A 25,814-nucleotide genomic window follows, 5' to 3' on the forward strand; every position below is an offset into this window, starting at 1 on the left:
TTAGCTCAGTTCCTTAGATACTGCCTACATGGGAATCCAAACAGCTCTACACTGACCATCCAGCCTTTCTTACTAATTTTACTCATTCTCACTCTTCTGTGCATGTTCTTCTTCCACAACTCATTCATCCCATTTCTCTATTTTTAATCTCTCTTTCCAGCTATTAGCAATCCAAATTTTTTTTCTCATCCTTGTAAAGATTTTAAATATTCTTTGCTGACCAGTTACATGTTGCTCAGTGGGTTTTGGGCAAAGAACCCAGATAACAGGTCAGAGTCAGGACACTGTAACAGCATAGCCTATCCCTCTGTCCTTGTTTGTTAACAGGACTTCTCACCAGCACCATTTCAGGGTACCAACTGCATTCCCCATGGTAATTAATGCCCACTTATGAAGTGCCCCTGCTGCTTAAACTCCAAGAAGACTGTGTGTGAAGCCAATGCAAATGAGTTCTTCACTCCAGCTGCACACAGCAGCCAGCAGATGCATGCACAGTGGCAGTAAATGCTCTCATAAGTGAACAGTTTTGACCTCTCCCTGGAAATCTCCCAGCTTCAGAAGAGATACCAAGCAGTCCTGTCACCTGGAAGAGTTAAACAGATCATGGCAATGAGTAGCAGAAGGTACCACAAGTACCAGGAGGGAAAAAACTGGCAAAGAAGAACAGAAGCAAAAATAAAAACCACTTTACCTGAAAAATTCTTAATAAAAAGCAAACCTTAATAGCAATGCCCAGAAATCACAATGCTCCCTCAATATAATGTCCATGGTGGCAATTAAAGTGAAGGGAAAAACACAATACGACATTTAAGTTTGGTATTGTAACAAACCTTTGCCTTTAGGTCTATACTAAACCCATTTTGCCTGCATTCATACAGGAAAAGCAATCAAGGATTGAAATTACCTCTATTCATCTGTTTGGGTTATTCTTGCCTTACGGTGCTGTAAAGACACAGAACTCCCTATTTATTTTTTTCCCAACAAAACCAAATGATTGCCAGTTTGTTTCCACACTCAAGCCTTGAAATAAAAACAAGGATCCCACACACTCCTTGTGCAGCCTCTACAAAGGGACTCTTTCTTGGAACAAATTACTGTAATATGGGTCTTCTAAGGCAGGGACTCAGCAAACAAAAAAAAAGCAAGGGTTATGATCTCCTTTTCTTTCATGTACTGGAAAGGCAGAATAAATGGGGTTTTTTGCTTGATGTAAGTCTTCATTTAGTACTTTTGTTTAAAAAAAAAAATAGGAATGTCCAAAATGTTGCATCTTTACTCCAAAACAACCCAGAAATATCAGGTAGGAAATAGAGTTCTGCAAGTTTAGCATTGACAGCTTTTCTTACATTTGCCAGGATTTTAAGATAAATCTGTTTTATAAACAACATACAAAAGAGAATTGTAAACAGTCCTAGAACAAAGTGTCTCCCTGCCTCAGTTAATCAAATTCATTTGTTTATAATGTATGATCCTACTAGCATTCCAGTCTTTCATAAAAAATGGGGTAGGCAAGATAACTTCACACTATGAAAAGAAATAAAAACAAAAATTCTGGATGTCATTTCAGCACATCTTAGAAGAACAACAAGAAGTCCTACTTTTACCATTTTGCAAATAATTACATCAGTAATTTAGGAGCTGCACCATCATTTCCAAATGCATTATCTACAACAGGAAGCCTCAATTAAATCAGTTATTAAACCTAATTAATTAAAGTTGCATGATTTCTACACAGATGCACTTATTTTTGTTGAAGGGAATCTTACTTGCACTGGGTCCTTTTTCTAATCAGCCTAAACAAAATCGATATATGAGAGTTGATACTGCCTGTTGGTAGTTGAAGGATGAATTCCAAGCCATTTAGTTACAATTAATTTGGAAACAATTGATTTGGAAACACTTTCTCTACTACAGAAAGGCTACTGAAATTGCCTTTGTCTCTTAGCTGAGAATCAATCATTTCACTTGGAGATGGGGAGGGGTGGGGGGATACACCCCTTCACTCTGCAGTATTGAATGACTAATTAATATTATCCAGGTACCATTTTAAGAGGAAAAGGAGGGGATAACAGCTTGTCAGAGCTTTAGGAAAAGCTCCTGTCACACAAATGGCCGTGGCTGTTTAGCCAACACCAGGAACTCCCACGAGCTGCTCCACGCAAGGTAACACAGAAAGGTTTGCTGTAGTTTTGACTCATGTTCCCTCTCTTCCCACTCACATCCCACCAGCTTTTTAAAGTATTTGTCATTTGGCTCTTCCATTCAACAGCTCCTTCAGGCTTTTTTTGTGTCTCTTACATCATTCCTTGTCCCTTTTATATTCTCTCTTGTCCTTTTCCTCCCTTTGCCTCCTGCTTTCTCCCATTTTTTCTTCTCCAAGACCATTCCTAGGCATTGTAAATGTGACTGCTCAGCAATCAAGCAGAAAGGGAAAACCCAGGCACCAAGGGAACCTTACTGCCGAGGTCTAACTTGAAATAGACTGACATGGGTGCAATTAGAATGTAATTTTATGTAATAAGATGATTTATTCATTAGTACAAGGCAGGGATAAAAGCTTACAGCTGATGAAAGAAGCAGGTTTGTTACAGCTGTCAGTTCCACCAGCAAAATGTATTAGTCATATAATTTCCCTTTAAAAAAAAAAAAAAGCCAAAAGCATCCTATAATTACATGTATGTTCCCTTCCTTATAGCAGGAGATTTTGCACAGAGTTCTTTATTGTCATAATGAAAGGAGGACAATTAAGGTGTCATGAGATGATTGGTCTGTCAGTGAGTTTGATTGACCATGTATTACAAAAAACTCATATTTTTTAAAAAATAAATAGTAAGGTATTGGAATCAAAATGCCTATACTTTTTCATAGGAGGAAGGTTAATAAGTATCAGGTACCTCAAGCATACCCCTTAGCCAAGAGACTTACATGAAGATTCAGATGGTTTCTTTTCAAGGACAGCTGCTTTAACAGGAGTCAGCTCTTATTTCTTTCCTGCTTTCAAAGCAATTTCAGCCTAGAAGTCTGATTACCAACATCCAAAGCACTTCTAAAGCTGGCCTTCCAACCCATAATGATTAATCCCAGCAAAACATTGCCATGGAAAGCATCCGCACCATTGATGACAGGTGGAGGAGAAGGAGAACATTAAGGCTTTGGCTCATTATCTCACACACCAGCCACAGGGGCTGGTACCCTGCAGAAGGTAAAGAGCACTCTGCTTTACCTATATGGCCACAATTGGAGAGCACACTCCCCACTTTGCAGTACCTCCCAGTTGAATTTATGGTGGATAGGAGTACTCAAAGCTTGTCCCTTTCCTGTCTGCTGGAGAGCAGGAATGCTTAATCCTCAGCAAGACCATGCTGAACAATGGTTCAGTACTTAGTGGGACTTAGCTGGCAGCAAAACATGGCAGAAAGTACCAAATTTCCCAGGTCTCAGGTTGTTTCACTCTCTCTCTACTTCCCATCTGCCATTTAGGGACTTGGTGTTCTTCTGAATATGAATTTACAGACTAGACACCAAAGAAAGGTGCTTATCACAGAAACACTGGTGATGCTTCATTTGAGGCAAGATTCTCAACCTGCATCAACCAGACCCTGTTGCTGTTGTTCACTACCCAGCAGTGCAGGATCACCACCACTGCACTGTCATGGGGATTGGGTTGTTCTTACGTGTCAAAGGTCAGTAATTATATTAGCATATATTAACAGGACCATCCCTGTTAGCATCTCAGACACCAAGCTGAAAGCACAAAGAGCTAGCTCATGATAAAAAGGGAGGTTACTGGTGCTGTGGTCCTCCCCAGGGCTGCCCTTTGTGGAGTGGGGTGGCCATCCTTACTCCTGTTCCCCTCCATGACTTGCCAGAGCAAACTTGCCAGAACAAGCTGCCAGCTCCTGGTGGGACCTTGAGCCTTCCGGGGGTTCCCCCATTCAGGAAACTGCCCCCTAGTCATCATGATGCCCTAATTAGCTGCTGAATGTGCCTGCAACAGAGCTGAGCACCTCAGCAATCCTTTGCCATTGAAGTGGCAAAGGTTTTCCTTTCAGTAAAACTGCACCAAGCATTTTCAGGTGCACAGCAATCCATTCAAGAAATCTCTCAAGGAATCCTCCAAGAAATCTCAGGAGGGATTTTCCCTTTACTGGGGCAGAAGGGAAGCACCTGTGCCAATCTACAGCAGGTTGAGAGGTGATCCTTCCCTTTTACTCAGCACTGGTGACTCCTCTGGACCACAAGGTCCAGTTCTGGGCTCACAACTACAAAAGGGACATGGAGACACTGGAGAAAGTGGAATAAAGATTCATGAAGATGCTACATGGAAGGGGGATTTGCCACACCCAGAGAGGTGGAGAGCTCACAGCCTCAGGGGTGATCTTATAAAAAATGTGTAAATAATAGATAAGAGAAGAAAGTGAGCAAAACTCCTAATGAAAGGACAAAAAGGGCACAAACTGAAATATAAGAAATTCCATTTAAATGTAAGGAAAAGTGGTTGGGATTTTTTTATCAAGCTGATCAAATAATGGAACAAACTGCATGGAGACATTTGAAGTCTTCATCTTTGCAGATATTTAGCACTCAACTATCATAGTCCAGAGCAGCCAGGTGATCCTGCTTTGTACTGGACAATATCTTGCTGCCCCTTCCAACTTTGCAAAGGGTGAGGTGGGTTTCTTTGCCTTCTTCTAGTTCAGGAATCCCCCTCAGCCTCTGATCTTCAGTTTTCCTGAGAAAGAGGCTAATAGCAAAAATACAGGATGAGCTAATGGTCTGGAACACTTTGCTCCCTTTAAAAAACAAGTCTGCCTGCATCATACCTGTGTACTATAATTAATATTACTCCTACTAGGAACAGCTGAACAAAAGCAGGAGGTGGATTTCTCAGAAGTTCCCCTCTTTCTGCTGCTGATTTCTCTGTCTGAAGGCAGCTGTGACTGCATCAAGCTAAGTGCATCTGCAGCAGATGTACCAAACAAACACAGTAAGGGGAAATCAAATTATGACCTGTGTAGAAAGATACACTACTTTTGTAGTCAGGTACTGTTTGTAAAAAAAGAAGAGGCGTCAAAACAGTTTGTAAGATTCTGGTAAACTCTCTCAAAGTCAGTCCCATTTACAGCAGATATTTGGGAGGCAGTTGAGTCCCATTCAAATATTGATGTAAATACAGTTTGTTGCCCAGCCTGATGACAATTTACCAAAAGGCAGTGTGTTATCTGGCAAGTCTTCTCTTGTGAAAGACATATAGGCAGCATAATCTAAATAGAGTGTTGTCCAACAGGACAAGGCACTTGTGGGTATTCTCAGGATCCAAACAAAGCTCAGCATCTTGCCAATCATCTCCCTGTAACATTCTGGCCACAAAAGAGAGTTTCTGCTTGCAGCATTGGATTTTACAACCAGCTAAGGACAACAGGACTTTGCATAAAATAGATCAAAAACTTTTAAAACTGATTTAGAGATGTACTGAACAAGACTTTATAACAGAGAAAGCCTTTGTTGAAGTCATTCTTTCAAGTAGAACCTACTAATTTGAGTGCTGCAGGTCTCTGCAAATGTCAGGTCGCCTTTGGTACAAAGCAACTCGTGTGCAGCTTCCAATAAAGGAAAAATGTCAGCCACTTTTTAAGCTTCCTTGGGCTGACACATCTCAATTGCACACAGTTAACCCAGGTCTCTGTTCCCTACCATCTGCAACAGAGAGTTTATAACACAGGTTTCCTCTTTCTAATTTTTAATTTTAAGGTACTTCAAGTTCACTTATTTTTTTCTTGCTGAAACCAACCTACCTAATAGTCATGGATTAAGGCAAAGTGATACATTAAAAAATTTCAAAAGACAGAGCCAAGTAGAACAGAAAAATAGCTCTCCAGCCCAGCCTCCACTCACTATGTCACTCTGCCAGACAGATACCTTATCTCACTACAAATCCATACATTCCAGAGTTTAATTTTGCTGAATTAGAATGGGGGTTTTCCTGCTAATACCATAGAGTCATAGAGTGATTTGGGTTGGAAAGGACCTTAAAGATCATCTAGTTCCAACCCCTGCTGCTTTCACTAGACCAGGTTGCTCAAAGCCTGCTCCAACCTGGCCTTGAACACTTCCAGGGATGAGACATCCACAACTTATCTGGGTAACCTCCTCCACCCTCAGAGTAAAAAATTTCTTCCTAATGTTTAATCTAAGCCTACTGTCTTTCAGCTTGAAGCTCTATCTAACTTTAACTTCCTTTGCTCTAAAATTCAATCCATTTATCCCCGAAGGATAGACATAGGAACACTAACTCCATTTTGTTCAGCTCAGTTCTAGGTTTCTTCCTCTTTGAAGAATTAAACCTTGTCTTTATCCAAGTCATTTTTCTAGCCCATAGATCTGATTTTGTAGGCATTTGACCTTTTGTGCTCCTCTCTAAACTATATCTGGTAAGTTTTTATTCTTCCTTGATGACTGATGTAGAAATCTGGAAAAGGCACCTTGTCCAAAGAGTTTCTCTGTTATTTTACTGAAATGAGAAATCAAAGCATTGAAGTCACTGGACATGTTTTAAGTCTTTAAAAATTCTGTCTTCTCCAACTGTTTATGGCATTTAACTTGATAAAGCTAATTTAACCTGCTTTTTAGGCTACTAACATGACCAGTGCATGTCAAAATACATGATTTTGTATATTCTTTCAAAGTGACACAACATTGCACAGCAACTTATGCAAATGGAAGTGTGTCATCACACTAAGACTTGTAAAAAAAAAAAAAAAAAGAAAGAAAAAATTTGGAGATACTATACAGTATCTGATAGTTCATGGACCATTCCAGAGTTAATGTATCTTTTCCAATGGCACAACTGAACCACTTTTCACAGAGCCCCACAGAGCAGAGATGTAGGTGAATTAAAATAAAACCAGAAAGCAGCAGTCACAGAGGAATATAAATACAAACACCAAAATGCACATGCATGGCAGTGCAGGATAATTTCAACTGTCCTTAACATGGCAGAGAGGGACCCTGGCAAGCATTTTTAAAAGCCAGGTTTTGGGTCAGTGAAAAGTGCTGCCTCTTCTAATGATACATGATAATTGTCTCATTAATTGGCTAAGACAGTGCCAAGAGCCAATGCCCCAGCATTTTCAGCTTGTATGGCATTTACCTTAGCATAATCTTATTTATTTATCAATGTCTATCAGTATCTGAAAGCAACATGGCAAAAGGATGGAGCCAGGCTCTTCTCAATGATGCTGAAAAATAGGACAAAAGGCAATGGGCAGAAACTAATGCACAGAATGTCACATGTGAATATGAAGAATTTGTTTACTGTGCAAGTGACTGAGCACTAGAACAGGTTGCCCAGAGAGTCTCCCTCACTGGAGATATTCAAGCACCATCTGGACACAGTCCTGTGCCCTGTGATTTAGGAAGGCCCTGTTTGAGGAGGGAGGTTGGACCTGATGATCCCCCATGGTCCCTTCCAACCTGATCCATCCTGTGATTCTGTGAACTGAGGATACTGATTTTATAGTGAAAAAACATGGAGTCAAAGATGGTGGTCATATCTCTATATGCCCATAACTTGTTTCTTGTCACCAGTGGTTCCTGAAAAAGCAACATTATTAGAGCAAATTCATTCTCACTAATTAAGGCAAATTCTGATTTAATAATATATCCTTACCTATCTATCTAAAGATCAATCTTTTCTGTAGGGCTTTTCAAAGTTCTGGTTTGGTAGGTGGCAGGTACTGTGGCTGACATGGCATCTAGAAAGAGGGGACATTCCAAAACAAATCACACCGTTTGAGGATTTTAAATTTTAAGTGAATCCACAGAGAGTAATGGAAAAAGCATGTTTCCTGTAATTAAATTAAATCAACTATTTGAGAGCCTGATAGTACTTCTGTAGTAGTAGCACTAACTTTAAGCAAATGCTGATTGCTTCCTGCTGAAGTCAGCCCAGGACCACTCTGCAAGTGTCTGTGCACTGATCCATAGTAGAAGGTCACCTTCAGCAAATGAACAAATGCATTTCTAAACAATTTGAACAAACTACAGATTTTAGGTTGAGGTAGTGTTCATTTGGTAATCTGAATGCCTTAAAGAGCTAGTGATGCACTGAAGCACAGGAAGCTGTTTTGCAGATTTAAGAGGTCAGCAGGACAGATTTACTATATATACATAGGAACTATCAGACCTGCCTTCTCTCCTACAACTGGGGTGAGACAAGACAATTCTGCCACCTTACTGTTGAGCTGTTTATCTGATGACACACTAAAAAAAGAAATGAATAGATTTATGAATCATAAAATTATACTAACTGCAGCAGATGATGAAATTCATGACTCAGGCTACTAAGATTATCGTGTTCCAAATTATACTACTTGCATTTCTTTTATTTATTGCTTTGCAGCTAGCGTAATTTGTAGTTATCATCAATTAAATGGCAGTCATAAACCAATCTTTTAAAAAATAAAAAATTTTATCGTGATGTTGAGCCAAAAAAGCAAATAAAAATGTCAAAAGATTAACTTTATAAATGCCCTGAGGTATTAAGATATTAACACAACTTGCCAGCCTGTCAACACGCTCTGACTAGGAAATTTTCGATATACTGAGTATCAATAAACCAGATTCAGTATTTTGGCTCATCTAGCAGCACTAACAGGTTATTTCTTGACACTGTGTTCTTGCAGAGGACTGAACCTGTAACTTCTGGCAGAGTTAGGAGCAGCAGGGGCTAATATTACCACTTGTGTTAGAAGTGGTGTATGGGTGGTGTCTATAGGCACTATCAAGAACCCCCTCAGGTGAACCACTTAGAGAAAGTTCCAGTGAATATTTATTAAGCTTCCTATCAAAACCTGTCTTTTTTAAGAGACACTTTCACTGAAACAAAAATACCCAGGAAGGAAAAAGAGGCATTCAAAAACCAAGTCATTGGTATCCAGTACCTCCCTGAGCTCCCCACACCATTTCTGTCTCTAGCAGTAGAAACAGAAGACTATAAAAAGTGAGATTTTTGATCCTATCTGGAAAGAATAGCTCTTCCCTCACTATTTCGCACTGGGAAATTTTCCCAGTGGGAAAATCTGCAGCATACATGCAGATATGGCTGGAAGGCTATTATTAAGTTGCAGGGGAAAAGGCAAATCACTACAAAATACCCAAATGTTCAGCCTCACAGTTTATGCACACTAGCAGTCATGTTATTTGCAAATGGCACCATGAAATAAATAACAGTGTCTCCAGGAGAACACTAGCACCAAACCAGTCTCACTATCTACAATAGCAACATTTGTAGAGGCAACATAAGGAATTAATACTGAAGTACAAAGTCTGTCGAGTCACAGTGACTGAACTATAAAGCCCCAAGAGCAAAAGATGTCTCAAGAATGTAGCAGCTTTGAAGATTTGTCACCGTAATACAATCAAGTCAGGCTCTGGTTAACAAAATATTTCAAAAAAGTATTAGAAAAAAGGCATTAGTGTAAACATACTGTTGTCCAACCAGAACAGCTTTGAAATATTTCTTTCTTTCATGTTGGAAACTGTGGCCTTAACAGTCACAACCAGACTTTAAGGAGAGCTTGGCTTTGCTTTCGTGGAATTACCATTTGACAATTACTAAATTAAATTAGAAGGAAGAAAAGTTGCTGTAGAACAGAACTGCATTTCGCCACAGCAGATTTCAACTTTAAACCAAATTCTATGAGGAAAAAAAAGGTTTTTAAAATAACACCCCTTCTACTTCCATCAGCCTTTACCTGTATGTCCTGATCTAGAGGTGAGTAGACTTTTCATTTGAACCCAGCTTTCCTCACACCAAAACCATCTTCAATCTACTTACTCCAGAAGAATTCTCTTGGTTTCTCTCCTGAGGGAGATCAAATCAATCCTGGAAACAGAAGCACTTGTACACAAAGAAATCCAGAGCTGTGCTGGCTGTACAGATTCACACTGCATGTGACTTTTATGCTGCACAAGGCTTCTTGTGTGTTTATTCAGTGTTTCAGCTGGTAGGACTTGCACAGCCTGCAATTTACCACAGTTCATGCAAACACAGCATAAAAATTTGAAGTGTGTTAATTGCCACTAAAGAATCCTTCTACAGAGCTTCAAGACACTGGAAATACTGTCTTCATAACTCTTATTCTCCTTCAAGAATTGTCCTGGTGTCTATTCTACTTCTGCCTGTAGGCAGAGCAGTAACTCAAACCAATCCAGGGTACATCAGGCAATATTATTAAGAATTTGCATTTCACAGATCTTCAGGTTCCAGTAAAACCAGAACAGGATAAGAGCAACAGAGAAATTTTATTGACAGGGTAGGAGGAGAGAATGGAAGAAAATTTCTCAAGAATTTGGTTAGAAAGAAAAGCTGCAGCAGTGCAGGGAGGGCTCAGTAAGTGATGGAGAGGAGGATGTGTCTGTTCCCTCATCCCCCACAGCTAACTGCACACACCCAAGGCTGTAACATGCACTTTTACAGCACAACATCATAGGGCACATCTGGGAGAAAACCCAAGACACACCTGATAAGGGCAAAACCTGCTATTGAGGCATCCAGAAGAATAGAATCTCAAAGCCCCAAGGTCCACATTCATCATCTTTTTTGACTTCAAACAAGGTCTCTTTCTTTTTAGGACAATTTGAAAATTGTTTATCTAGCCATGGTGTGTCTGCTGTGAAAAACACACAGTCCAAGACAACTGCTGCAGGAGCTGAGGCATGGTGCATGATCTTAGTGCCTGTCAGCACATACCCAGAAATCTGAGGAAATATTTCAACAGGGTTATAAATTATGTGAATGAAGATCAGGCTCTCAAACATTCATCACAGTCTAGAAAGTCATCAGCTTGCAAGCTATCAGACTCCTGATTTGAAATCAGGATAAATTCATGCCTGCTTCCTTGCAAATTGGGGAAATTAAGTGACTGGAAATGAATATAGTCTTTGTCCATTTAGGGGAAGTTTTTGAGGCAGCTACCTATGAAGAAATATAATTTAACCTGCAGGCTATACATACTTTCAGGGAAAAAACTTTTAAAATACCAGTGAGTGTTAGTTAGAAGCACTAGCAGAAATATACTTTGAAGTACAAAATACCCACACCAACCCTTCTCAAAACTACATAGGCACAAGTATTAAATACTGATTAAGTGAGCAGCAAACTACCTGGAAAGATGTAGCAATGTGGTGGTTCAAGTTTTTGTCTTAGCTTGTTGGGAAGTTTCTGTATAAGAACCTATGCACTGGGGAGAGCACTTCACTTTTTTCACTTTTCCTTTTGCTTTTGTTCCTGCTCTCTTGCCCCCACCACCATCACCCAAAGAAGACAGGAGCTGCCACAGCAATGTTGGCCCTGCTGGGACCTTGGGGAGCAGCTTCTGCTTCTATTTGGGACTCTATTCCAAAACTTAGCATGGACTTTAATGCTTGTGACTCTTTGCCTTTCCAGACTGATGTGCCTCTGCAATAAACAACTTTGTAGTAACTATTAGTGCTTGGTTCTCTAAAGAGGACAACCACAACCTGACCAATGGTGCCTAGAGCTCCAGAGAGATAACCCCAAGCTCCAGTGCCCATTCCCAGGCAGAAGAGAGGCAGCTGAGAGATGTCTCAGACCACACAGCAGGCAGTCCATTACCATGGATTAGTATTCAGCTTTGGCAGGAGACCTGTGCAACACGACCCTGAACCAACCTATTTCCTCAAGACCTATGGCAAATAAGAAAGGAAAAGAAAGCCAGAGCTACAAAATTACCATAGAAAATGCCAGCATAGAAACAAACAGAACTGGTGAAACTAAAACTTTAATCAATGTTTAATTCAAATAAAAAAGGCTCACACATAACAAAAAGTTCCATAATGCTGATGAAAAAATTCTGAACAATCTGCGATTTATTTATCTTTTATCTTTAATCAAGTATACATGAAAACTTCTGGTTTCAGAAAACCAAGAAGGTTAACAATTTGGGGATTTAAGTACACTTTAGTTTGCATGGACTCTGGAGCAGGAAAACCAGTCAAATATTTAATCTAACATTTATTACACAGCATGATTCAAACAATCAGGTTAGTCCAACCTCTCTTCAGTGTTTAACATTCACTGAAACTAGAGGTAGAATTTTAATGGTGAAATTATTAAAATGTTAGTTAATAGTGAAAGAATGCAACCAGTATTTGGAAAGAATTCCACAAACTTCTAAAATGTTTGTATTCATTGACAAGGTATAGTTCTTCTGTGATTTCTATAATGAAAATATTTATCACATTAACCAAAATTTTTACATAAGAATACTTCTTATGTCATAAAAATAATTTTATATTTTATTGTCTTTGGTTGAGTAGACCTTACAGAAATCAAAAAATCAGCATCATATAATGGAAAGAGAATGAGCATCTTATACACTATTCCATACTTTAAAAATCTAATTTTGGTTTAAGGATAGAAAACCAAGAATCATATCAAACATGAGCCTGCCAAGGGTATCTTCTATCCACTGTGGAATATATTACTGTACCTGAGGTCTCCCCATTCCCCTGGTGCTGCTGCTTGCCTATTACACTCTGCATTTTGACATTCTTCACCCAACAAGCAGCTTCAGTATCTCTTCTGCAGAGTAACAATCTGCCAACAGCGCTGTCCAAGAGCATCACCCAGAGGCTACAGCAACACTGCACACTCTGACCTGATCCCTTCTGAGAAGAAAGAAAACCCTCATAAAGATAAACCACAATTTCCTGTAAAGATAAAGAGCGGACAAAACTTTTTCAATAGAAATATCAACAGCCAAGTGTGGCAGGCAAACAAATCCATTTATGAGAATCACACCCTCCTAGCTACTGCATAAAAACATTTAATAGCAGGTGATATATTCACACAGGGCAAGTAAACAGAAGGTTTTGAAAAAATGTGTGTAGAATATTTTGGTTGGCAGCAGCACAGCAGAGGAGCAGCCAGAAGAATGGCTGCTCTCTAGGAAGCCAATTGCATTTTTCAAAGGCAATAATATAGTAAAGAGGAAGGGTGCTCACCATGTCTTTTACCAGTTTTCAAAGCAGTATTTTGGGGTGTTTACTTAAATCCTGAAGGCAGTTACTGTAAGAACAACTGGTGTATGCAACTAAAACAAATCTTCAGAAAAAAAATCATGCCCTAGGACATCCTAAAGAGGAATATGTTATCTGGATTTCTGGCATGAAGAGGGATAGAGAACTCAGTAAAAAACCAACTCACTAAAGCTTGGTCTTAATGATCTCTGGCATCTAACAAGACTGGACTCTGTAAATTTAAAGCCTAAATACTGGTAAAAGAAAAAGGCTCACAAACCAATAATAAAATCAGTAAAATCACACTTATAACCCTAATACTTAATTAGAAGAAAACATAGTGACAAGAAAACACAATAAAGACTGTATAATCTCAAAAAATTAATACGCCTAGCTAACCTTTTATAGGTCGATATTTCAGATCAGATCAATGATTTCAAAACAGAAATCTCAAACATCTGATGGAAAAATTTTATCTATTGAGTAGGGTTTGCTCCATTTTCCTCAGATAATCACTTTTTTTTCCAATCTGTTGTCTCAGAATTTTGGTTTTTATGCAGCTCATACTCTTTACCTGTTTGCAGTGAAACTGGAATCACATCAGCTATGAGGAAGCAATCATTCCTCAACACCTGCTCAGACATCAGTCTGTCATAGCAGAACAAATTCAGAAGAAGAGGTTTAACTTTATCATCCTACAAACAGAGGGAGAAGGATTTTATCAGTAAGCAAAACAAACTCAATTATGAATAACAACCAAGCACTTGATGAACACATATTCTAAGTTCTTAAGGCCTAAAGCCTTCAAAAGGTGTAGCACAACAGCATTCCCAATGGACAGCAACAACATCAGAGTGCTCATTAACAACAAAATTTAAGCAAATGTTCAGCACCAGGTCTGGCAACCCAATGCCAGCCAGAAGAATGTGAGGTTTTGAAATTTTGAAATATGAATTCACCGAGCTGCTATAAATTACAGAAATACTCAAGTTGGTCTTTCTACTGAGAATGAATGAAACAGATGCCATTCATATTCTATAGCTTTATTTTTTAACTTTTGTCATATTTTTTATCTCTGGATATCTAGGAGCAAAAGAGGAGAAAAACACAAAGTAATGGACTCTAAACCAGCAGCAGCTCTTTTGCTATTAAACCATCACTTACACTTAGGCTCTTTGGATGTATCAGAAGGGATTATATGCCTGAATACTTAGCACATTATCTGCACTAGACTCCATGCACAAAACATAAATCCATAGCTCTCTACACATATGCATAAACATCAGCTATTGAGAAGGAAGACCACACACTGGGAACTATGAGAAAGACAATCTCAAATGCTGATCCTGAAATCTAGATTACCAAAACTCAACAGGAAAATAATTTTTATACAGTAAGGCTTGCTTGTTCACAGTCTTCAAGCCAGGAGCTCCTTTGACCTGGGTCAATATTAACAGCAAAATACAAGATAACTGTACATCTCTCACCTATCCCTATTTCACCCAGAGAGAAGGATATGGGATGTAAGGGATTGTACACAAGTAGCCAAAAACCTGAAGAGAGAAACAAACCATTTCCAACTCTTTGACTAATTATCAGAGCGACTCCACAGAATTAGTCACTTCCCAAAGTAACCTGAAACCCGGGTTAAAACATGAGATCTGAAAACTGTGAATCTTTCAGGCATAAGGGATTGTTCAATATTTATAAAACATTTTAAATACTCGAAGGAAAATCTCTAGCTAAGAGGATCCAAAGGTATGCAAAGAAATACAGGAATGAACCATGACTACACACTTAAAGTGAAGAAAATCTGAGCATTTGAAGAGCTTGAAAAGCTTTGTATTTGCATATTTGCATTTCAAGATACTGTCAAATGTCTGTCAACAAATATCCCTTTCTCACACTAAGGAAACTGAAAACTGATTCTACAAGGAATACTGCAGTAGGACAACATTTCATAGTCTTTACTCCATTTCATTGTGTTTGATCTAACTTGCTCTTTTATTTTTTAAATACACAAAACTGGATGTTGAAACAGTCTGAACACTGAATCTTGGTGTGGTTAAATGAGTGGCTGCAAGATCTTACTGCTAAACATTATTCTTACAACACAGTGACCTAAAATTAATATCCCTGTTTTAAAGCCTTACATTATTTTCCTGTGGCAATTTTACATTGCTGAAAACAACAGAAATTTTACTAGTTACAAGTGTGTTACAAGTCTCTGAGCACGAGATTGAGATGGAAGGGAAATTGCCAGTCTGTCAGGAGCCTGCAGATGGGCATGGAGATTAATTCCGAATAAGCCGATTATAGATAAAGCACTTCGAAGCAAAATAGATTTTCCCCAGGAACTGGGACAAGGATTAGCAGCCAGAGTTCTAAAAGACTCCTCAGGAAACAGCTGAAAGATATTTATTAGTATCACAATTCTTAGTAAAACCCCCATCTATATTTCTGTGCTCTGCAGGCAGCAGAGATTGCTTTCTGGTGAACTTTAGTGGTTGGGGCACACACATGTGCACACATCCAGAATGAATCCTTCAAAACTGCCAGCAGTGCTAGGGTGATTAGGATTGTATCACCTTACAAAGTCAAAATCAAGTGCTTTTTTTCCTCAGGCAAAAAAAGTCAAAGAAATTTGCCGCTATTAACAGCTGTAAAACTTATTAATCCCTGCTAAAAACAATATCAACTAAATTCATTAATGATGAGAATTAAGAGATAAGGGCAGCTCTTTGCAGTTCAGAGGATACCTGTGGCAGAAGAACACTGAATTATAATAGCCTGGATCTGGTCATTAAAATTTTGATTTTTGTACTTCACACCTTATTTATAGAACATTTTCCCAGCAGAAATGTTATGGAAAGCAGAAGTGAGGTAACTAGTTTTAATGTCCCAAGTAATCAATACATTAAGCTCATAATGAGCACAACTCTTGTAATTTAGCTCCATGCTTAAACAGTCATCTCTGTAAAGCTGGAAAATCGTTAATACACAAGCATAACTAAGAAAGAGGGATTTATTATTTGGTCTGAACTCCTGGCCAGAAGACTGAAAGATTACAGAAAATAGTTGCACAAGAAAATGAACCCGAGGTAAAACAAAAAAACAAAAAAAACAAAACAAAAAAAAAAAATTAAAAAAAAAATTTAAAAAGTGCTCAGGTAAATAATGCACAGATATGAAGCTATAAAATTATGTGCTAATGATTAGCATCCAAGAGAAAGATAAGTTAGTAAAGATTAATGGAGAGTTGGAAGTTGAAGAGCCAAATTGTGAAGCATGAAGGTGCACAGATCTACTTCTTATTCCCAAAGAGTCACTGAGACACAGAGAATAAGCTTCCAAAAAGGCTCTGCAAATAGAGTTCAAGGAGGCACCAGTTGCTGACATAAGGCAGGCAGAGAATAACAGTTGAGAGTAGAAGGAATGAAAACATCAACAACTATTTCCATCATGCAAGGTTCTTGTATCTGTTGATTTGTTTCAGAGGCATGAGAAAACTCGCTCCACAAAAAAAAAACCCGAAACAAAGAATAAAGAACACAGAACACTTTTTCAACTGAATTTATGTGATTAAAATTTAATTTGGCTGGTTTAATAATGCTCAAAGACTGTGCAGTTGTTGTGTAGTGAGACAGATTTAAAAAGTCAACTTCCTGACTTCAGAAAAAAATAGGTTTCTAACACAAGTATTTCCTTTGAGGCTGAATCCCCATCGTCTATTCTCCAAGTCTATAACACAGTATCATTCAATTATTAGTTGCTCCTTCTGAGATCTGAGTTAAATATTAAGAAAACTCTAGGGCTTTCTACCTTCTCAATTGTTATTTGTACAGGCTATCCAGAATTATGCAAATAGTCAATTAAGAACATCTTTTCAACCCAACACTTCAAGTGAAATATTTCATTCTAAAATCCAGCCAACCACCTCAATATAATAGCCTTCCCTCCTCATCTGACAATTGACATACCATGACAACATCTACCTCGTGTGTTCCATCTTTTTTTTTATGCCAATTTCCTGGGTTTGAATGCAGAGCTGTAAATTAAAATTTATATAATACTGATATATTATATTATTTTTATATGGGTGGGTTTTCCACTTTATTTAACAAAACCAAACACGAGTCGCGAGGTTTCAAATAAAAATGGATTTCTATGAAAAAATGGCAAGGAAAGATTTTTTTTCTAATTTTACAGTAGGTAAAACAGGCAAGGGGCTCAAGTTTCCCTTACACAGAAACAAGAGGAAAAAATAAATTCAGAAGAAACTCTAAGAGGTGTAAAGAAATAGACTTTTAAAAATATCACTGAAAAGTCCCTGCCCAAGTTGTATGCTAAAGAAACACTGAGGGGTAAGCACACTCTGACAAATGTGATTTTATACTCATAAACCAAGTGTAATCCCCCCAGTCTTCACTATTGCCTAGAGGCATGGATGAGTACAACATTTTTCAGACCCTGCCTGTAGGTTCAGCTGAAAATGCCTCTGTCCTGGCAGATTATATAGCAAAAGGAAACATGTTCAGTCAGTGCTGGGTTCTTGGGACACAAATCAGCAGAGAGCTCAAAAAAAAAAAAATTCACTGTCTCCATTTTTGAAGTGGCACTGCTCTGAAATGAGGAAGAGCACAATTTCAGATGTCCAACATGAAACTGACAACTGCTAAACAGGATATTAAGAATTTTCCATCAAATTATCAATGCAACACAAAGTCTGAGCTGAGCATTTGTTACATGTGGAGCAATCTGAAATTCATCTGGCAAACTTTGATGAGGTTCCCAAATGCCCGTCTTGCTGCACCCTAGATAGTATCTTCAAGAAGAATAAGACATTTGTAAAACTTTTATCCTTTTGGTTTTGGTGTTGGTTTTTTTTTTTATTTTTTATTTGTTTTTGCTTTTTTTGGTGTTTTTGGGTTTTGTTTGTCATTGTTTGTTTGGGTTTTGTGTTTGTTTTGCTTTTTTTCTTACATTTTTTTGTCCTCGCTTCTATGTGAAAAGCCCTCTAGAACAGAGCAAGATCTGAATAATGGTAGAAAAACTGCTCTGCCTAAATCCTACCATGTTAATAATTTATAAACATCTATGATATCAAGCTACACTTTAGTTAATCTGTTTCATCACTCATTCATCCAAGTGGAAAAATTACTTACTTTTAAGCAACTGCTCTCTAAATGGGGAATAAAACACAATGAAGAGTGACTTTTATATGGATCAGCTTTGTCTTCTCAGCACAGGTAACCAATGGTGGTTACCCCATCAACTTGCAGTTCACATCTCTGTTGGGAATTGTTCTTAAATTGCAACAGCACAGGAGGATTTACTGAAGCCATCACTGTAGAGATGATGGAACTGCCAATATTTCTCATGAAGAGCCACCCATATAACTGGAGCTCCAGCTGGTATTCAGCAAACCAGTTCAAATATATGGATTGCTCCTGCAAAACCATTCCATGGGAACATGAGTACTTGCTGAATAGCTTGTGGCTTTTCAAATTTGGGAACTTTACCAAATTGGGGAGGCAGCAATACAGTGCCAGAAGACAACAGGGAGGTGGAGGAGGTGCTGTCCAACACATCATCTGCAGGAATGCAGGAAAGTAGGCTGCTTTCTCCTTCCTGGTATACCATGCACTAAGAAACCATTAAAGCTCATAAGGTGGCAAAGAATACAAGCTGCAAAATTTCTCAAATTAAAAAAGAAAAGTTTACAAATACAAAAGAACGTTCACTATTGAAGAATTTAATTCTGTCAGGTTGCCTATTTTTTTTATTTGCCTTTCTGCTTTTTACCTATTACCAGTTGCTTCCCCCCTCCTGGTTTACAACATATTTTGGGACCATCTACAGTCAGAATAAAAGCCAGACCCTGAGTTTCTATCCCTTTCCATGATGGCAGCCAGCTCTGGCCAGACAAGAGACAAGTTTGCAGCTTGGCAGGAGCCCTTGGTAGCCCATTAGTTTCCAGCTCCATCCTTTTGTGACCATGCAGAAAGTCAAGCACTGAGCAGTGCTGACACCCTTACAGAGGAGGCACAAACCTGATCCAGGCTGTGAATTTTGGGTGACACTTTCCTGCTCTGTCAATGAGCTGTTCATTTCAGCACAGCCCATACCTGTGAGTCTTCCTCAGCTCTTGTACTTTACACAATTACACCATCTGTACCTAGAATGACCTTTCTGAAAACTCAGCTGTCAACAAGCAGAGCAATTCCCTGTCTGTGACTGTTGGGATTGATCTTTATGTTAAGTAAAAGAGAATTCTTTTAATGTCATTTCAAAAATCACTATAATCATCAGACTGCATTAGGAATAGCAAATTTTGTGTATAATACTCATTCTGCTGTTATACCAAGCAACTACATCAGGATTTAAAAACAGTTTCCATATAACAGTTCTGGAGTTGAATGTGCTGTTAAATGCTTATTTCACTCAGTCTCTTCCGGGAAACCAAAGAGAATATCTGAAAACTTAATCACTGAGAAAGGTGTTCCCTTTATTTATGTGACAAGCCAAATGTTCTAACCTTTTGCCTACTTGTTTCCTGAGACAAAGAGCTTTTCTTAAAATTTATTTTAATTAGCTGGTCACATATAAAGTAACAGCAAAGTCATTTATCTACCAGCAGCACCAGGTTCCATAATTCATTCACTTTTTTCTCCCATAAGCAGGCATTTTCTTCATGTCACCTCATTACTCAAGAATCCTTTTCCCAGCAGGTTTCCTTAGTGCATCTCATTTTCAATCCCTCTTGGGAGCTTCCTCCCCCTTTGCAATGCCCCAAGGCAAACGTGCAGGTTCTTTTTTCTCCTTATGCATCATCATTAGAATAATTAATGTACAATCAAACCAACAGCAGCAAAGCTGAAATAGTATTTACCTTCTTTAAAGCTCTCTGAGGAAGAGAGAGGAACCCTGAAAACTGGAACAGAGGTTGATTTCTGTCACCAAGAAGATGCACACATTATCAACAAAGTTAAGAGTAACCAGCAGAGGAGAAAGAGTTGTACAAATCTGTTCATGCTGTGAACAGCACCTGTCACTAGGAGGAATTGGTTAAAAGCAGTGTCATGGCTGGAGATTGAAACAGAAAAGCCTATGTGCTTTTTTTCCTTGATGGTTGGTTAGTGGAGGTTTTTGGTTTTTAAACCATTCAAACTTGGTCTCAGGGGTCTGTAAAGCTTCCACACTTGAAGACAAAATTAAATTCAAAAAACACAAGCTGTTCTACATAGTTACCTCTTACTTGAAATAGACAAAATGTTTCTTAACCTATCTGTGCAACAACAGACAAAAATTCCAACACTATAAAATTTGTTCTTTTCAAGCAGCTTCTACTTTAACTGAGCCTTTAAGCTTTTCACAGTTTTCTTAACAGATAATAAGTAGCAAATAACATGTCTTCTATTCAACAATTCCTCTGCCTGTTTTTTTGAACTCTGAGGAAAGGAAAAAAATTAGAAATTGTTAAATCTTTCTATTTTTATGTTTTACTCAAAAGCATTAAAGAAGCAGCCTGGAGCCTATTTGATTCAGCTTTTCAGGGTCCTTCCTCACAGAAGAGGATTTTTATTGTGTTTCATTTTGATTACATTAACAATCTTCTGAATAACCAACATTCCACTTAAAGCTCAATCCCCTTAAGCTACAGACTACAGATTTATTATGAATCTGGAGATTCCAGCTTTCAGTGCTTTATTTTTTAAGAAAGTATCTTTGTATCTAAATGTATTAAATGAAGAATTGACTACAGCAAAGTACCACTGGGATACTGTAACTCAACAAATCTCTCATCACCAATATACTCCTAGAACTCTCTTCTATAAAGATAAAGGGACATTTGCCAAAAAGAAATTGTTAGAAATAAATAAGGCATAAACTCACCTCAACTGGCCAAGTATCTATTCTTTATATACTTTGCTCATGGTGAACTTATATATAGCTTTATTGTAAGTACTCATAATTACTCCCTTCTGTGCTTCATCAAGCTCCTGGACTGAGTTAGAGAGAAAAGATTGAGAGTCATTCTTCATTTTTACACACCAATCTTTAAGATGTGAAACCTTGACTAAAAAATTCCATTGTTAATGAAAAAAATATTTTATCAGATTTTTCTCTCTCTTCTTATAGAGATTCAAAAAGAAAAGTTAGCAAGTCTGAGAGTTCATCCAAGAGTTTCAACCAAATCAAACTGCCTGGCACTTCTATGCAGAAGTCCAATTTTGTATTCCACATGCTACTAAAGAGTTTATTTATGGCTACCATAGTTAGATATGGAATATAAAACCACACTGGTTCTATCAGCAAGAGCAGTCACAAGCTCCAGTTTTTTTGTTAGTATGATGCTACATCAAAGGACAGATGCAATATTTACTGAGATGGCCATTCTCTGGCACAGCAGGGACTCTCATTGCAGGACAGGGCAAGCAGCTCAGAGTGAGCAAAAGAGAATGGAGGAAATGCTTATCGGAAAATATAAATAACTGAGAAAAAGGCTAACACCAGCACAGGAAAAGAGTTCTGGTAAGGCAAGAATGCTTGTGCCATGCAAAACAAACACAATGAAAAATTGTTGATTTCTTAAGGCTGGAAAAAGTAAATTTATGGATACACATGGACCCAGAGAGGCAATCCCATTATTTCAAAAACAGAATTTTCACCTGTATTTTCAGCACATGTGCAAAAAGTTGGTAGAGCTCAAAGAAAGCTTCTCAGCACACAGAGAGGGAAGAAGTTTCTCCCAGTATTTCTTGGTTAAGCCAACTCAAGAATTTCATCCCCACTGCAAACCACTTCCTCTGGATCTGAAGAGCATTAGGTTACAAGACTTCAAAGAGCAGAAAGCAAAAAAACCCCAAACCTACCTGAGCAATCAGCCTTGCAATTGAAAATAAGAAGTTAACAATCAGATAGCAAAGACAAGCAAGAAATGCAGAGTTCCTGGAAGTATAATCAGGATTCATGTCAGATCTCACCTCACACTTGAGTAATATAACAATTTATAGAACTAGCAGCTTTGAGATTCACCAGCCAAAAATAAAGTTAATTATTCCCTTGATTGGGTTTTATTTTCCTAATCTCATTTGGCTTTTTTTTAAATCAAAATATGAAACAGTAGAAGAAGCAAAATCCCTCTCCCATTAACTTTCATGTCAAAAATGAGCATATGCTGCCCACAGTGATACACAAGATTTCCATTCCTACATGGTATTGCCTGAAATGAAGACACATCCTGGGATCTATTTCATAGTTTATCAAGTGTGGCATGAGGCTAAATATTTCACCAGGAAACCATAAGTACTTTCATAAAAGCCAGAAATTACTTCAAGACATAAAATGCAGAAAGGGGCAGAGAAAAATCAGTAAGATCAGCTTATAATTACAGTGAGAATTGTTTTTAGTAAAATTTTGTTTCTCATATTTGCAAAATAAGAGATATTACCCTGGCAACAAGAACTAAAATAGAAATATGGTCCTGTATTTAACAGGCTAGATACACAGTCATAAGAGAAACCTGCAAACCCCATCTTGTTCATTTACCTATCAAATTTGTGCATTCCACTAAATATTTTGAAAATCTTTTATTGTCTTTAGCTTAAAGTAACTTAAAAAAAAAAAAAAAAAAAAAAAAAAAAAAAAAAAAAAAAGAAAAGAAAAGAAAAGAAAAGAAAAGAAAAGAAAAGAAAAGAAAAGAAAACTTGGACAGTGAGTTCAAATAGTGTTGTTCCCAATCGCCTGGAGATGTGTACTGGAAAGGAGTCATACAGTCTCTGGAATTTTCCTTGTCTCTCACTGACCCAAATCTCTACATTTCCTATTGTATGGATTCTCTAGATGCTACTGTAGGTGAATTGGATACAGAAAAAGAGGGAGAGGAGTATGTACTTAAAATAAAGAGAAGGGAAACCTTTCAAAGAAGCGTTTGCTCTACACAATTGCTTACCCTTTTTTAAAGGGGGTAGAAGTTAAATTACAACAGAAAAATTGCATAGCAAAAGTTGAAGTGACAAAGAAGGACAATTGAAAATTTCTTCCTTGATCCATCAGCTAGTGCTCTATCAACCCATACCAAATTTCTGTACATTTCCTGTACCAATAAGGCTTTTTCATAAAAGTTCAGATTTGAAATATGTAAGCCAAAGCTGTTACTATACTAACAAACTTCAACCATGCTTCTTCATGCAGAATAACTTTCAGAATTGCAATCACAGGAACCCACCTGCATGTTTGTTTGCCCCTTCTAATAACCAACATGATTATAAGCAGCTGTAAGTAATTATATTCATTAACATTATACTCTACATGACATGTACCAAGTCTGAACTGCTGCATCTGGCTACAGTAAATGCTCGGGGTACAATGAAATGCAAGAGCAGAAAACTTATTCCCTATGAGAGGGCACAACCCTTGTGATTGTGCACAACTCACATGGCAGGAGGTTGGGCTGGCACAAACAGAATATTTAGTACAGTAGTGGCAAGGAGGAGATGGAGGAAGCTGGGCCTGCAGGAATGGAGAAGGTGCAGCAGGCTGTATTTCCAGGAAGATTGAGACCTAAACTGAGAAAAACATAGATAATGAGCACAGGAGTAGGAAAGTCTCAAAGTTACTTCCCTACTTAGTGCTTTCTTTACAAGCAGAACTCGATGAATGGTAATCCACTTGCACCATCCATCTCCTTTTAAGACAAATAACCTGAAGCCAATTTCATTGCTTCAAATCTCCTACAACTCAGACTGAGAGCATCAGAATGCAACTGCAGGATAGTGTGGACTTCATTTGTATAAATTCTCTACACTCAGTATTTCAATCAGAAAGAAAATCTATTATATACTTGTCTGCAGCCTGTGCCTACATCACATCCAGTCAGATTGGCTGCTCTTTACACAATCCTTCATCACCACCTTTAGAAACATTTTTGAACTAGAACCTTATAAAATTTGAAATCTTTCTATTCAAAGGCCACTTGAGAGAACTAATTTAAGTATTTCAGTCACACAACCAAGGTGGAGGAGCATGCCCAAAATTATACTTGTAAAAAAGCACTGACATTTCTGTTTTCTTTCGAGAGGATATATTTTATATAAACTCCAGCTCACTGCACCAAGAATAAAGGAAAATTAACACTCAATGCATTACCTTATGCTCTGTATTGGCACCCTGAGATTCAGAGCCATTGTTCATATGCACAATCTCCCTGCCACAGTTGTCCCTACTAATGCCTATGCCTCACAAGCTTAGCCAGAAAGTGTCACATTTCACCCTTTTCACCAACAGGAGAGACTGATTGTTTGTCATACCTTTTAGATGTCAACGAACCAGTCAGCAAGAATTGGCAGAGTTGTGTCCATATTATTTCTGACACAAATTAATTTCTTCATTTTAATACTCTTCCACTCAAAGAACTGTTGAGATACCTCCTGAGTCATCTGCTTCAGAATTTTGACCATACATCATCTCCAGAGAAGCTGTCAGCTCCTGTGAGTCAAGTGAATCAAACAAAAACAGGTTTGTACACCTGATGAATTCTGTGACCACATATGACCTACTAAAATCAAGATTCATTTAAACAGAAAAAGTTAGCACTATCTGCTGCTGTAAAATTGCTTTTCCTACAAAAGTCTCTTTCTGTATCCAATAAAGTATATTCTACTCTATTGTACATTCTGCTTTTCTATGAGATCAAGTGCCAGTATATCTACTAGGAAATGCAGTGTAGAAAATAATGTCACACAGAGATCATTGACTCTAATTTTTAAGCTGAAAGCATGGAAGAAAAATCCACCACAAAAAGCTTAACAGCTCATAGGAAGTCATTTGTATTCTCCCCAATGGACTTGGTCATGCCCATCAGGATAAATAGCTAAGTGGGGTTCAATTTATAATGCTCCTCAGAGAACTGCTCAAACACAGAAAAAAATACCAGAAAACAAATTGACAAAACAAAGTGAATTTGTACTAAGAAACAGGACGAGCAGCCAAGCTTCTGAATGTAAAAGCTTTTGATTCTTGAAATGCAGAGGAAAGAGCCACCAAGTAAGTGACTGACACCACCACCAGAGGCTGGAACAACAGTGGCTTCCCTTTCTGAGGGCTGCAGGTATTGTGGAGGTGAGGAAGTGAGTTTAACCAATTTTGTAGGACTATTCCTGATGATGCCACAATCTGAACTGGCACTACAGACACACCACAGCAAAAGTTCAGACTGGGGCCAAAAGAATAAGAATTTCATTATAATTACTGAATACAGTGACAAAAAAAAATTCAGGACAAACAGTATTTTATAAAATTATAAACCTACTTTCATAACAAGAGCTGCTGCAATGAGCAGCATTCATTCTGTGCAATCAGCTGTTCAAACAGCAATTTCCAGCTGAGCCAAGTGGCATGAGCTTTGTACAAATATGCTTCCCCATAAGTGACTACCAGGAAGAGGTCTGTGCTCTATTTATGGAAACTAAATCATTCAAGTTCACAACAGAATTTCCTTGCATTTCTTTAATAGCTGGGATTCAATACATCAGGATACACACAGTAGAAAATGGCAGGGCGAGGTAATAGCCAGGCTCAAAGGGAACACTCTGAAGGAGAGAGAAAAAAAAATCAGGCCACTTAACTGCAGCCTGAAGTCGGTAATAGAGCAGAGAAAAGTGATCAGTAACAGTTTCATATCCAATATCACACTCTGTTTACAAAATAATAGCACTAGTCACACCAGATGAGTATCTGCATGTATTCCACCAGGCTGTCCTCAAGGA

General features: G+C 38.1%; 1 protein-coding gene across 1 annotated transcript; it reads right to left on the bottom strand.

Annotated features, from left to right (window-relative positions):
• Window positions 1-7,555: 7,555 nt before the first annotated feature.
• Window positions 7,556-24,240, bottom strand: STK31 (serine/threonine kinase 31; the record flags this gene model as incomplete). Its single annotated transcript, XM_079299347.1, is given in 7 exon segments — window positions 7,556-7,593; window positions 13,619-13,739; window positions 17,025-17,060; window positions 17,063-17,092; window positions 20,361-20,390; window positions 20,394-20,495; window positions 24,196-24,240. Coding segments are annotated over 7 exon segments (402 nt in total).
• Between the last annotated feature and the right edge of the window lie 1,574 nt (window positions 24,241-25,814).

Source organism: Erithacus rubecula (genome assembly GCF_903797595.1).
Source record: "Erithacus rubecula genome assembly, chromosome: 3".
NCBI classification, from domain to species: Eukaryota; Metazoa; Chordata; class Aves; order Passeriformes; family Muscicapidae; genus Erithacus; species Erithacus rubecula.